This window comes from Bolinopsis microptera, chromosome 8 (genome assembly GCF_026151205.1).
Source record: "Bolinopsis microptera isolate Bmic1 chromosome 8, MBARI_Bmic_1.0, whole genome shotgun sequence".
NCBI lineage: Eukaryota > Metazoa > Ctenophora > Tentaculata > Lobata > Bolinopsidae > Bolinopsis > Bolinopsis microptera.
Window position 1 is genome coordinate 14,045,847 of NC_087079.1, and position 15,806 is coordinate 14,061,652.

Below are 15,806 nucleotides of genomic sequence, written 5' to 3' on the forward strand. Positions count from 1 at the left end.
CTTGTTAATGTCCCCACCGTTATTCTCACCGATTTTGACATTAGGTTTCTTCAACTCCATTCTGAAATCTTTGCTCCATTCTAACGTATCCGTCAACACCACATCAATCTCATTAAGTAATTCACTTTGCATTTTATAAGGCCAGGTAGCACAGTTGGTTAGTACGCCAGCTTTGCAATCGTGAGATTGCGAGTTCGAATCCCACTGTCTGCCTGGTCGTGGGGTAAGCGTCGTTGACGTTCAGCTAAGGATCCTGAGTGGTCTATATGCAGCCCCCCGGTCAACTCAGACGAATACTCGAGAAATTGGGTGTGAGGGTTAAATGAGGAGCTGCACATTGCAGCAAAGTCTCGGGCGAAGAAAGTATGGTACTCACTACCTTAACCGTCACTGGCCAAATAAATCCTTCGGCTTCCTGCAACTGGCTGGTTGCACTTGTGTAACAATGTGGCTGTTGGAATAAACCGAAGTAAAATAAGTGTCTTGATAAAAAAATTACAAGGTGAGGCTGTAACGGTTAAAACAAGCCGTGTTGGATATTAATTAACATTTAAACAAAGATAAGCTAAAGCGATAACAGAGCTACAATTTAGCAACGAATGTAAAAGTGTAATATCTGCACTCGATATTACACGTTAAGTCAACTATCAGAAAAGCAGAAATTTATATGTATGAATGAAAAAAAAAGCTGTCAACCCCAATGAACACAATAATCCAAAAAATAACCCTGACAATAATGAAGTCTGATTAGCTGTTCTCTGGTCGGCTAACGGAAAAAATAAACTCCCTTCCAACCCAGACCTTTAAATGTATTGCACAAGCACATAATTAGTATCGGCTGGACATTATACGGTCACCTAGGGTTAGTGGTCGGCAAGTGGTTGTTTCTACGACCACTTCCAATCTAGCACCACTTTCATCTTGGCAATTATAAAAGTATTATAACAACCGCATAGCTATGGCCCGCGAAGTCTTTCTCCGGACGTCCACGACGTGCGAGCTGGGTGGCGCCCACGGGAGACCGGGAGTATCAGTGAGTTATCTGCGATACTTTCCTGAGGACGGAACTCACCTTTCCATCCTCCACAGCTTTGAAGTACAGCAGTTGATCTCGATGATTGGCCAGGAAAATTTAGATTGATTATACATTTCTAGTGGCATCGGGGAGACGAAAAACGGGCTTTTAAACTTTGTAACCAAACAATATAGAGGGAGGGTGTCATAAAATTAAATACTCAAGTTAGCTACCACTGTAAATTCTTCTGAATTCTGTTGACCAGAGTCAGTTAGGACTTATTAGGGCTTATTAGGGTAAGATACTGCAGTAAAGTTCAATGTTGATTATATATTCAGGGTGGCAGTGTTCAGGATCTAGAGGGTTAGACATTTCAACAAACGCCCTAGTGGCTCAGGATAAGGAGACTTCTTATGAAACTCCTTGTTGCAGATTGACGGCTCTTGGTACTGAAAACATTGGACGATATGCTGGCAGTGTCTGCGGATCTCTGGCTTTAATATTGACCTGACAGTTATGATTCATTCTCAGACTAACTAGATCAGAATTTTCGGGGGATTTATATTCTCTTAAGATCGTCATAGGTGTAAACTGTAAAGTGTAAAATTCTCACAGAAAGGAAATGACTATAAACTTATTTCCTAGCATTTCAGGACGCAGTGTTCCGAGGATAAATCTTCATTTTAGTGGCCGTCGCTGAAACCAGGGGCGACACCCAAGTGGAAATATACAGTAATACAAATATTTTAACTAAAAGTCCTGCCTCTTCGGCGTGATTGCAATCAGAACTCATAACCGAGAACTCCTCAGGGTTGTTGGCCAGTATTTCAAGACGCAGTGATATTCCGTTGATAAATCTGTGTCATTATAGCTGCCATGACTACTGATAAGACGGGAAACACCCAAGTTTGCAAGCAGAACAGCAACAACAGTAGGGCTATTATTTATCAGTATATCATTCCGGTGATAGTTATGAGAAGCAATCAGTGACAGATGACCCCAATAGAGAGATCGTTCAAGGGATCCTAATAATTGTATCTCAGATAACAACAGGTCTCAGATTTCAGAAGCAGAGAGAATCTGTAGGCCATTTACTGAGAAAAATCAACAATAAACTATTACAGGTTAGATGTTTATCTGAGTTCTATATCTTTCGATAGCAACTCCATCTATAAATCTGATTAGCACGTCATTCTGTATTCCACCAGTACTTGTGATCCTGGTTGCAGCTTTCAACATGTTTTATGGGCCCAACACTCAGCTTTCACAGTTTATGACTTCTGGCCTCCTTGCGATGTCGTAGCAGGTAGACCATTTCTTGTTGTCGCGGGCTAACCAGATTGTATAGGAACATCGAAGAGCGACCAAAGCAGCCTCATTCAGGGCTTTATTCTTCGTTCTCTTCGCCAATCCAAAGTAGTTGAATAGAGCTGGTACAGTATGGTGCCAGAAGCCCCTACACCCAATCTCTACCGTAAAGAGCAGAGCTTTCCAACCGCACCCGTCGATGCCAGGAATCAGCTCTCTGTTGTAGCGTGCTTCTTTACGTGCTACTTGGTCACTGAAGTTACTCTCGTCACCACAAGTCAGTTCAATCAGAACTACTTCTCTCAAACTATCCGACCATACTACAATGTCGGGTCTCTCCGCAGTGTTGTAGATGTGCTGTGGGAACTGGGCAGGTAGTGTATCCTCGTCCCATATCAGCTTCCAGTTACTTAGGAATAGCTAAGCTTTATATAGATCCTCTATCGGCCGGTGATCAGATTTACCGACCACCCGGGCAGTATAATAGGTGCTGCTTTGTTAGCATTCCAATCCAGCGAGCAGGTTCTATTGCGGCAACTGTATCCAGTCTCCAGATATGAGTGAGAGGAAATATCAGGAAACTATTTAACAGAAGCAGTAAGCATTGAAATTCAACGAATGTCGAAGATAAAGACTAGAGGCTCAAATACACGTACCACCAAATAGCTTAAGCTTGATCAGTAACAAATACACTACCAACAGCCCATTTAACGTGTATCTGTTTAATATCATATATCAATGTTTATCAAATCGCAACGAACAGTCAATGAAAAGTAAAATTATGAAGAATATAGCATTCTGAAGAATATGACAACGATTAATTTATTTGGACAGTATAACAGATATACTCACACGTATACTACTATAATGTATATTGTATATTCATATAATACTGTCAAAAATATGTTAAAACTTGAAACGAGTTCCAGTAAGCTTAACACAGATGTCAAATATTCGCAAAATGTTCGCCTAAATATCAAACTATTCGAAAATACCGCACGTTTTTACGTGCGGTATCGACGAGCGGTATCGACGTGCGGTATCGACGTGCGGTATCGACGTGCGGTATCGACGTGCGGTATCGACGTGCGGTATCGACGTGCGGTATCGACGTGCGGTATCGACGTGCGGTATCGACGTGCGGTATCGACGTGCGGTATCGATAGTGAGGTATCGACGTGCGGTATCGACGTGCGGTATCGATAGTGAGGTATCGACGTGCGGTATCTAAAGTAAGCGGTCGATACGTGAACTATAAGCGAGACTGGATAGCTTCATTCCAGGGAACCGTTTAGATTATAAACGGTTGATCGTTTAAAACTTAAAGCTGTTCAGTGATGGATCATGTTGAATCGCAAGCTTAAAATAGACACATTTATTATTAATATCATATCCGGGGTAAAGTTGGATATCGAAGTTTATGGTAAATCAGGATTTCACTATACCACTTCACAATGAAACAGTTCTTGGTTCTCGAACCTTCTTTTTCTTGAGGAATCATTACAGTAAGGCGCGGGCTGAGAAGAGCTACCTTACTCGGGAATATTATGACTGGGATAAAGTGGTGGGTTTTGGAAAATTCCGCCATATTTTTCCCGGTCATTAATTTTCCCAGTCATAAATTAACCCGCTATAATGTTCCCGAGTAAGGTAAACTAATAGTAATACATTTTGATGCTTGGTGGGTTTTGGAACATTCTGCCATATTTTTCCCGGTCATTAATTTTCCCAGTCATAAATTAACCCGCTATAATATTCCCTAGTAAGGTATTCAATATTTCCTTTAACTTAACATCTGTAAAATAACACATCCTACAACCTACGCACTGTGCTCAAATTGTGGCTTAACTGGTGCACGTCAACCGCACTTTAAATAGGCTTTAAAAGGGTTCCAATTCGTGCGTCAATCGTGCGTCAAGTGCACCCATCGACAGATTACGAAGTTAGAAATTATAATAGGGAGGCACCTGGCACAGCTGGTAGTATATTCAAAATAACACATACTAACCCGCTGTCCTTGTTAAGCGTATAATGTTCCTGGCTAGAACAATACATCCATTGACCTGATTAGGATTTACCAACAAATTTCTTGGAAGGTCGGAAGATTCAGTGAACAGTCATTGACCTGATTAGGATTTACCAACAAATTTCTTGGAAGATTCAGTGAATATCCCGGGAAATAATGAATAATTCATTGATTAGCATTTCACTAATAATAATGCAGACATTATCACAAATTATCTGATATGAAGTAATAAACCCGCGATGGGATGGAACGAGCCTCAATACGATATTACATACATTTATATTTTGATAAATGATAATCATACATATAACATTCAATCAATAACCATTGTTGAGAAATGAAATTCTCGTTCAAGATCGTGAAACCATCCTACTGTTGAAATGTGCACCTTTGAAAACAGATCACTGCAATGCCGGGTGTTATAAATACCCTTTTTCTGATGAAAATGAACTAGACCATTATTAGAAAACATAATATCTAGTTTAACAATGGCAACTTGCCAATATATCAAGGCTTAGCTACACGAGGCCTGGAATAACGAGAAATGTAAAAACATTTTAAGCATACAAATTCACTGTATCTGACAGAGACAACAACCCGGATAATACTTCATCAGAGAAAAACAGGTCTCTGGATTTGAAACGATGTAACTTGGAACACGGACGCTACCGCAAATGCAATCACAGCTTTGAAGTCCAACAATTCATCTCGATAGTTGAGCATGACAATTAAGATTAGGTGGCAGTATATATAATTATATACCTTACGAGACATATTTATATTCGACATAATTCCGGTGACCTAAATGATTTGGGAAGAAAATATGGGACCGAAATTATTTGGGGAAAATAATGATGATGACCTAAATTTGGTAGTCCGAAAATATAGTGTTTTCTCGGAAAACCACCGACTATCGTACCTTTTAAATATGTCTCGTAAGGTATCACTAACAATTCATTACAATAAGTTAGCTACCAGTACCACTGAAAAATTGTAAATTCTTCTGAATTCTGTTGACCACTTATAGAGTTAGTTAGAACTTATAAGGGCTTATTAGGGTAAGTTAGCTGCAGTAGCGTTGATTACATATTCAATTCAGGGTGGCAGCGTTGGGTAGCGAGATATAAAGTACCAGACTAAGACATCGACAGTTGTGAAATGAACATAAAATAGTGTTTATAGGGCACAGAAAACGCACAAATCGTGCTACAATTCTATATATTTGATCTGCATCGTAATTTGAAATGAAAACACAGCTTAAGGTACAGGAACTTCACAGACCACGAAGAGAAATGACAGGAATAGCACAAGTCCGAGAGCTCATCAAATCAAATGACATAAATATAATTATAGTGACTTTAATATACAGGTATTAAGTGTGCCTTGACATCGATACCCAGCTCAAATTTATGAAGCTAAAGAATCAAAGGACCGCCAAATCACGCAGGATAAAAGTTTGCATGCGAATGTAGTATGGATTTAATTTCTAAACTTCGTAATGTTATTACGCTACTAGAAAACGTGCTAAGTAAAAAGAATTATGAATCAATTAACGAGAAGGCAAGAATGTTGGGTTAATGAGATGTATAAATCACTAATTATTGAGTTTAATCACTTATTCACTAATCATGGCCTTATCCGGAAAGAAAATGTATGCGTAAAAATCACACTGTCCCTCCTTGGCATAAGCGAATAAATGAGGAAAAGATATAAATTATGAGATACGCATGAAGAAAATAAAACCATGAGAGACGTATGAGGAAAAAACCGAAGGTGTCATGTTAAGAAATGAAGAGCAGAAAGAATGAGAAAGTATAAAAGTAAGGTGGATCATGTGACCACGTACTGACGTGTAATATATATATACACCAGCGCAGTACGGGTTACAATGAGCCAAACACCTGTGTCTAGAAATGCATATAATTATGAGTGTTTCCGTGTCAGAGTGATCATATCATTAACAGGGTCACGCTGCACACTCGCCGAGATGTCTTCTTAGCTACTTGATGACGTGCTAGAATCACAGCTCTGACCTCAATCGTTAGCCGGAACCTCCTTATCGGATTACTTATATCGAAGAATTACAATTACAGCTGTAATCGTGACACCGTGGTAATCAAATTTAAGCGAAATCGTAACGAAGAACAATCTAGAATTCCATCACAAACTAACAAGCAGAAACAAAAACTATGTACACGCAGAGGAACTGAGCTCAAACACAAACAGAAAGCTGCAAAGAACGACATAGTTTATTGTTACACCAAGCCAGCGAGCGGAGGGATTTTAATACGGTTACAGTGCTTAGTTAACTACACATATATCGGAGACTTGCGGTGTAATTTACATTCTTATTATATTGTGAAATGCTGTATGAGGAAATGTGATGGTATGGGTACATTTTCTCACTGGTCCCACTCGAGGAATGTACTGCAACTGGAATGTACACGAATGTACTGGAATGTACTGGAATGTACACGAGATGTACAAATACAATAGAGCAGATTTATATCAGATTTATATGTATATGATATAACTGGAAATGCTGTGATGTGTAAAGATTCGATGTGTAGTGCTGTTATCTGATACTGATATATGATAAGGCTGCGTCTACTAATCGGTCAGCAGCTTCGCTGTAAAAACAAGACAAAGGGCACAGCAAAATTACACAGGACTATTATATTATGTTGTATATAAAAGCAAGGCCGCGGTCTAACATTGCAGACAGCGCTATGATCTAATCTGTCGAAATATACACGGCAAGCAGACGAAAACAAAATTAATGTATAACTGATAAATTCTATGTATAGTAGTAGCTGAGTGGTTATACATAAGTGGTGTACATGAGATGAGTTGTTCAGTCTCGAGTGTACTTGGTATAATGCGATTAGCGAACAACAATAGTGCTGTGAGTTTCAGTCAATAGCTGTAAGAAAACAATTAGGTAATAATGTTTAAGCGGGTATATAATTATAACTATATAAGTGATGTATTATTCATAAATTATAATGCTTATACAATATAGATACAACATATTCGGCAAAGAGTCGATATAACTCGAGGACCCCAGACTGATATAATGACAAGATAAATGAAGAAATGAGGTTGATAATAATTAATATATAGTTATCTACAAACTTGTTGGCTGGCTCTCAAATTTGGAACGAATGTTGATTTCGAACATATCAATTACAAATCAGTCAATTTATTTGCGTATTTATTTTGATATACTGATAGATTCTGAATTGTAGTTGAAAGTTTAATTGTTGACCGTATGGGTTAAATGCTGAAACAGTGATAAGTTCATGAATAGTCTATATTTGATTCACGATGTCAATCCTTCGCAGCTCGGCGAGGCCCAGTGGTGCATTTCGCCGATCTACCGAAGAAGAATTATTTGATGCGCGGCGCGGCCCAGTATAGTTATAGTAAGTAGTGCATTAAGTCTATATATGTAATACTATTACTAATAAGTGCCATGAGTTGGCACGGATTTTTTGTCTCCGATTTTGAAATTTGGTACCAAAAGTTACCTGGGGACCTCAGGCTATTATTCACTGGGCCGCGCTCAGCCTGTCATTCCGCCGAATCTCTATTCTATGTTAATGAACATGATAGCCTGAGTAGAGGTCCCCAGGTAACGTAGGACAAAGTTAAGTATGATTGGAAGATTCTGATAAATTTTCAGTATGATTCATGTTCAGGAACCAAAGATATGCATGATAGAATAATACGACAAAAATCAACGAATTTCGTCAAATTACGCGACTTTTACACCTAATTTTGCTCCAAAAGCCGCGCACCATCGAATTTGGCACCTAGGCGAAACTCACTGATCATTCTAAAAAAGTATAACAAATTTGGAACTATATATTACATTTTAAACTTGACGAAATCCCCCCGCGCGGCAACGCGAACGGGACATTTTTTTAAAACACTGAAAATTGACCAAAAACCGACGTCCTCTGCACTCTGGCGTTGCCGTTACCAATTTAAGTTTGTAAATGGAGTTGGAACCTTGTATTTGTATGTTTATAACCTACTAGGACGCGCGCCGCCCGACGGTCCGCGGTCCTGATATTTGGAATAAATATTTTACGCGTATGGAGTATCACCCGTTAATTGGAACCTCGCAATTTTTAGCTGGGTTGTAAACAAAAGATAACAACAAAATATTTGTATAATTAACGTCGGAAGTGAGTTAAAATAAACGTTAGAATAATGTTGGTTGACGATGTCAACCCATCGAGATCGTTGCTCTGCGAAGCAGAGCAACGATCGACGATGCGAAGCGAGCGTACTAAATCACTCTACAGTCGATCTTCGAGATTGTTCTAAAATGGCCCCCGGGCCCGACAGTTGAAACCAACTTCTATCGATGTATTTTCGGACGCTGATTTCGAATCACCCCCCATGACACAAGGTTAAAATGCTCCTCTGACGAGATATAGGCGAAAAACTGTCTCGATCACGTGATATGACCGTATAAGGAAGTTAGTCTAATTTTTCGTAGGGTTAGGGTTTCAGCATATGCTTTTGTTAAGGATTGGGTTAGGGTTAGTAGGGTTGGGATCAGATAAGAGGGTTAAGGTTTCGAATAGTCGTTCAGGACCAGCTAGAGAACGGGTTGAAAAAGTCACGTGACAGTCAAGTGTAGAGTGATTAATTATCATCCGATGCGAAGCAAGAATGCTAGTTCGCGCGGCGCGTCGAAGTCCTCCAAGAATAATGTTGTTATTTTAGTTGATTGACGATGTCAATCCGTCGAGATCGTTGCTAGTTCGCGCGGCGCGTCGAAGTCCTCCAATTATTTTAGCAAAGGTTAAGTTAACCGTTATAACTGCGTCGTTGCTTGGCATGCAACATCAAGATCGAATTACTCGTGCGCGAGCAAGATGCAAGAGCAGATTAGCAACGCGCGTTCACGCGTTGCCATGCCTTATAATACTGATATTTTATCATTGATACTGATAGTGATACGTCATTACTGGGCCGCGCTCAGCCTGTCATTCCGCCGAATCTCGATTCTTATGAACAATAAACATAATAGCCTGAGGTCCCCAGGTTACTGGGCCGCGGTCAGCTTGTCATTCCGCCGTCCCGCCGAATCTCTATTCGTTGTTTCATAATTTTGGTTGTGAAATTGATGTTTTTCGATGCAGTAGAAAGTATCGTTTAGAGAATTTGAATACATACAACTTTGTAGTCATTATCAAATAATATACATACTTTTTACAGTTAAGTAAGTACTGACTGAGTACAGAGCTTAGAGCTAAATGATTAGAAATAGAGAAATTTGAATTCATAAATGATTTTTTTAATTTCCTCGAACAAAGCTTCCCAGTAGAGGGTTTTTAGTATTAATATTATACATAACACGCCAAAAACTATAAAATTGAAAACTTCAAATTTTGCGCGATAAAAACAACGATCGACGATGCGAAGCAAGAATGCTAGTTCGCGCGGCGCGTCGAAGCCCTCCAATTATTGTAGCGCGATGCACTACTGGGTCGCGCGCGCGCATCCAATAATGCTTCTCGTATGCAGATCGGCGAGCTGCGAAGGATTGACATCGTGAATCAACTCCAATTATAAACCTACAACCTGAACTAGGTATACAAATATTATGTTATTGATCATCATGATCAACATGCGAGATCATTATATCTCACTACTAACAACTAATTAAAATTACTCAGTAAGTTTATTTTGTAAATGTATTTTGAACCAGTACTTAAATGTAAATGGTAAATGTGCTAAACTTGTTCTACACTAAAAGTAAATGTTTTATTGTCTATTTTACATTTTAAGTAACTACACATTTTATTAACAATGAATTTGAGTTGGTTTTATTTGTACTTTTAAGAATAGCTGGAAATTCGGACGTCCGGGGTGGTTTTGAAAATTCGGACACTGACAGGGTAGGGGAGGGGGTGGTCTGACCTATCGCTTCGCCTGGGTCATTTCGTACCGTCGATCCTTAGATTTGAGATTGAAGATATGGCGCGGCGGAATGACAGGCTGAGCACCGCCCGTTATTATTAAGTATCATTCGTCAAATAAAACGAAAGTTTGATATGCTCAATGGATTGATATGCTTGACTTGGATTGAGCCGAATACAGGTAAGTCCCTAATATAAACAGTTTTTGAGATAAAAGATTTCTGCCTTAGCTTACTAGGTTGTCAGTCACTGTCAGCACAAAGAATAACTCAATAAGCTATATCAGACACAAACTTCGTTTAACTTTAAGCAAGCAGTTCTGGATAGGAGAGCTTAAGTGTGAAGGAGAGATACGAATATCAGCTATTCGTCGTACGACGAACATAATATTGATAGCAAGGTCTTGCCCCTACAGTTACATTACATAGAGATCAGATCTATTCTCAGAGGAAAGGAAGCCTCTACATTGTACATAAAACAACAATATCCGCATAGTGCATAGTAGAGTCGAGTGCAATCACTGGTTATTGTGATTTATGGTCTGTGGTCAGGATTGATTTGCGCTTGAGGGTGCAATCGAGAGTCGCGTTGGGTAGTACAGACAATAATGAATAACAATGGTATTGAAACTGAAAGCAACAGCAGAAGTGCTCACAGTTCACGCCAAGGAAAGAGGTGACAAGAAAATAAGCCATTACCATTACCAACTGTCACGTTTGTCGGATCGCTGCCATGATACGGGCATTTTCATTTATGAAAGCCAGAACTTTCTAGAACAAAGGGAAAGTTCCTGATGAATTTACCGATTCATTGAAGTGTCACACTTAACAATTCTAGTAAGGGGTCGTTCACATATCACGAAATCAGCAGAGGGGGAGGGGTTTTTCAAATGATTACGCTAGTGTAATTTTGACACAATTGCTAATAGTAATTGTGTAAAACTGATTATGGGGGGGGGGGGGGGGGGGGGGGGGCGGCAAAGTGATTACGTAATATGTGAACGACCCCTAGTACTCTGTACTTGAAACCACACGAACAACTACAGAGAACAATGAGAGAAGTTAATCTATCAGTGTTAATAAGACGATCTTCTCCAGAGAAAGTAGAGGCTTTTCTAGGTTTCACTTCCTTCATCACAGATGGGTTGAGCGCCTTCCTCTGCACAACACTCTTCCTTGGCAACCTTTCAGGAGAAGAATCTTCTTTGGATGTGTCCACATGATCAGATTTAGGGGATTTAGACCCTGAATCGCACTGATTTTCGGTGCACACTTTAAATTCATTATCTTCATCTTTTTTGTTGTGACTGCGGGTTAATTTCCGCCGAAGAGACTTCAGAAGATCAGACATTTTTTTGAGTAACGCTGCTTTTTGTAGGAAGTTAAATTGCGATTCAGTACCTACAACGAGGAAGCATTACACTTCAAATGATGAAGCGGTTTGAATATGGCCAACAATATCATAAAATGCCATGGTAACTAATCTGCACGTGCAAAACAGTCACGTACCGTATCATTCTGCACAATTAACAACAAGATACGGAACATTTTCTAACAGTACAAAACGAATAATCTCGGGTATATAGTCACAGTTCACACACGAAACGAAAATAAAACACCTTCTGTTGACGAGTGATATCAAATAAAAAGGCAATTGACATGAATCAAACATCTCTGTTACTCAAGACAATATCAAAGTTCGTTAGTTTTTTCAGAACCCCTTCAATTTTAAAATTTAATTTGGAGAGTACAGCAGACCCTTAAGCAGTGTCTTGGGAAGTTTATACAAACAATGGATTAAGTGATCGTCAATGCCAGCCCCACACACTCTGATGAAACTGAAATGATGATAATTCACACTGTTGTCAGAATAATACACAGTATATTATAGATAAAAGTAATTTCAGAAACGGCCAAATTAACGTCAACAAAAATGGTGTGGCATCAGAGAAAAGAGAACTCATCCCAATTCAAGAAGCAAGTCGGTTAAACGGGGAAATCAAGAGTCATTACATACCTCGAGATTGAAGAAGACACATCAACCTTGTTTGTCACGCAATTGTTTACGTTTCCCAGTGACCGCTTGGAAGCCACTTTTGATCGATTGGACGCTACATCTGGAGCCGCAGGACTCGCACTGTAAGAAATGTAACCGACCCTCTTTTTGTAGAAGTGTTTCAGCCGACCTACACGTGTGACACGTAACGTATTCACCTGAAAAAAGGGTTTTTTTTTTTCAAATCAAATACAAACCTTTAATTAAATACGGTGAACGCTACATCGGATCATTTTATCCTCTAGTTTGTTATGAAATACCAAGGGGAATGAAAGCAACTTTACCCTTTTATTAATAGAATTTATAACAATGATGAAAACAAGGCAAAATAGTAAGGTGCAATACTTACGGATATATCGTTTTAAAACACCCTCTATATTTTTCTGTTGAAAACGACCCTTTATTAAAAGCTGGTTGTAACCGTCAACTGAACCGCTCGTACCCAATTCAGCCATCAAAAAGTCTTGGACGTGTTTGGGTGACCTATGCAACCTGGAGGTGATTTACTTTAGAAACACAAACTTACATTTCCAATAACTTTTCTTGACAAACTTTTCGAGTGTTCCAAAAACGTACGTACGTGTTACCCAATAGGTCAAGACAACGTGACATCTATTTGCGTTTGATGGCAGTAATCGTTTCGCGTGTTACATAAATTCCATCAGAAGGTTCGCGTATTTAAATGCGCGCATAAAACAGCAGGGAAAGTTTGAAATTATTATATACTTATTATATATCAAAATACGGCATCCCCTACTCACATTTTGCATATTTCTAAGAAATTAGCGAAGGACGTTTTCTTGCTGCCGTGTCTCAATACTTGGGGCGGCTTCATAACGTACTTCTTTTTCTCGCCGGCTTGCATGTCAGGGTTTTTGTCCCTCATCATGTCTACAGCCCGTTTCAATAACTGAATAAAATGAGAATCGTTTACAATGACATTTCACATTGCTCAATGATTCAATATAAAACAAATGATAGTAGAAATCAAGAAGAAAAAATTGGATCTTCGATTTAACAAACTTTCAAAAGGGGAATAATTAAGGAATAATTAATGAATAATTAAGGAATAATTAAGGAATAATTTTTATTTATCTAGACACTTATTTTACTTCGGTGTATTCCAACAGCCACAATGTTACACAAGTGCAACCAGCCAATTACAGGAAGCCGAAGGATCTTTTTGGCCAGTGACGGTTAAGGTAGTGTGTACCATACTTTCTTCGTCCGAGACTTTGCTGCAATGTGCAGCTCCTCATTTAACCCTCACACTCGATTTCTCGAGTATTCGGCTGAGTAGACCGGGGGGCTGCATAGACCACTCATGATCCTTAGCTGAACGTCGACGACGCTCACCCCACGACCAGGCAGTCAGTGGGTTTCGAACTCGCAACCTAACGATTGTAAGACAGGCGTTCTAACCAACTGCGCTACCTGGTAGGCTATCCATTATCGGTATGAAATATTTTATCTAGATAAACAGATAAAGATTTAGGGTTTATCTAGATAAAACCGATAAAACCGATAATTTTTCTGCTGAAGGCCAAAGCCAAAATGTTTTCCAAATTTCGCAAAAACTAATTCTCGACTTTTATTACTGTTTACCAGTAATTTTGCTAAAGTACCACTTCCTTTCTTTTGAAAATATTAGAGCATCAGTTTTCTTATCCGAGGAGCAGAAGTGCACCAGTTTTCTTAAAAAGTTAAAAACAGTAGACCAACGGTATTCTTCTCCTAAGAACAGTAGTGTACCAGTTCTCTTCAAAACAGTAGACCAACGGTTTTCTTCTCCTCAGAACAGTAGTGTACCAGTTCTCTTCAAAACAGTAGACCACTGGTTTCCTTCTCCTGAGAACAGTAGTGCACCAGTTCTCTTCAAAACAGTAGACCAAGGGTTTCCTTCTCCTGAGAACAGTAGTGCACCAAATACCAATTTTCCTTGAAACAGTAAAGCATTTAAAGTGATTCAGTGAACCGTTTTCTTATCCTGTTGATAACTTGGAGCAACAGATTCCTTCTCCTGAAGACAATGTTTCACGCCCAGAACACTTACGGAATTCAATTGAGTGCTCTGCCGGTATTTTTGACTCTTGTTAACAGTAACATGCTCGTTCCCGTCTCCAGAATGATTAATGATTATAAGGTAAAACGCCAGCACCCTCAAGAGAACAATGTCAATAACCTTCTCTGGATTTCAACAGTTCATACAGTTCTACAGTTCCATAGGTATACAAATGTAAATAAACCTCTTAAGCTCACATCTAAGTAAACTACCTCTTCTATCATACTAGAAGACGTTTGAGACTGTTTCTTGGATTACTTGGGAAGGCAAAAATACTAATATTTCTTTACAATTTTACGGTATTGTGGCAGTATTTTCGGTAATATCTAGTGAATTTTTATACCGATAAAAATATGTTTTATCTAGATAAACAGATAACTTTTTTTAACGAATTATCGGAGATAATTATCGGTTACAATTATCGGAGTGGATAGCCTACTACCTGGCCGTTTGCGCTACCTGGCCGTTAATTAAGGAAGCTCTCGTGAACTAACCTCCTCGTAACTGTAATCTCGTTCCGAATTTCCCCAAGAATCACCACAATTGTCTACTGAATCTTCCCCAAGCTCTTCATCGAGAATTGTGGTCTTCTTCTTTTTCTTCTTTTTAACTGACATGTCGAACTCGCCGAAATCTGAAAGTGTAAGGGATAAAGATTGAGGGATCACATTCTAAACAAAACTAAATCGCATTTTTGCACCTTTGAGAACATTTTATTCACGAAATGGAATAATGGCTCTATAATTAAGCAATTACATAAGACCAAATAATAATTGTTACAGGAGATACAACCCGAAGTGATTAATTTTGATGAAAAATTGTGATTTATTGTTTTGATGGATCAAGTTCCTAAATTGTAAAACCTATATTTACTTTAAATATAATGAAACACATCCTAAAAATCTGATTTAATAACCAAATATTGTTTTAGAATTTCAACACCAAGGCAAATACACTCATCGAAAAATGGTGTAAAATGATGAAAAATTGTGACATTTTACAATTAGGATACTCAATTCACCATAAAAATCATTCACAATTTTTCGCAATTTTTCACCATTTGAAACCCCCAAGTGCCTGTTCTCATATTTTATGATGTCAGCGAGTTCTACTGTTAGTTGTCCAAAGAAAGAAATGGGAGTATCATCTTATGGGTATAGACTAAAGACATGTCTAGTGGGTTGGACACGATCAAACGAACTACTATTCTCGAACTCCTGAAACTGTGTGGCTGTACTGAGGATGAGCTGAGGATTGCCCGGTTGTTGTTGTCCAACACGAAGCTACGGATAAAGGTCAATGGAGTTCTTTCAGTTGAGTATTTAAATCTCCTTGGAGCTTTCCAAGGTGACTGTTTATCCCTTGTCTTAGCTGGTGCTTTGAATGAACTTAGATTGACTG

The 15,806-nt window shown here is 38.9% G+C and overlaps 2 protein-coding genes across 5 annotated transcripts in view; one reads left to right on the top strand and one right to left on the bottom strand.

The window, feature by feature from the left end:
- Positions 1-15,806, bottom strand: part of LOC134819327 (eukaryotic translation initiation factor 2 subunit 2-like) — a 35,931-nt gene that overhangs the window by 9,020 nt on the left and 11,105 nt on the right. For 2 of the 4 annotated variants that reach the window (XM_063829225.1, XM_063829224.1), the window contains exons 6-10: positions 14,900-15,039; positions 13,105-13,253; positions 12,693-12,835; positions 12,305-12,501; positions 12,031-12,125 (exon numbers count right to left, since the gene is read on the bottom strand). The exons of the other annotated variants lie outside the window; for them this stretch is intronic. In XM_063829225.1, the coding sequence (XP_063685295.1) occupies positions 12,326-12,501; positions 12,693-12,835; positions 13,105-13,253; positions 14,900-15,039 (608 nt within the window). In that variant the 3' untranslated portion in view covers positions 12,031-12,125; positions 12,305-12,325. Of the gene's footprint in view, positions 1-12,030; positions 12,126-12,304; positions 12,502-12,692; positions 12,836-13,104; positions 13,254-14,899; positions 15,040-15,806 lie in introns of those variants that run through there. 4 annotated transcript variants of the gene reach the window in all.
- LOC134819325 (cyclin-dependent kinase 18-like) overlaps positions 1-15,806 on the top strand; it is an 80,848-nt gene that overhangs the window by 7,999 nt on the left and 57,043 nt on the right. The gene's annotated exons all lie outside the window — the stretch shown is intronic.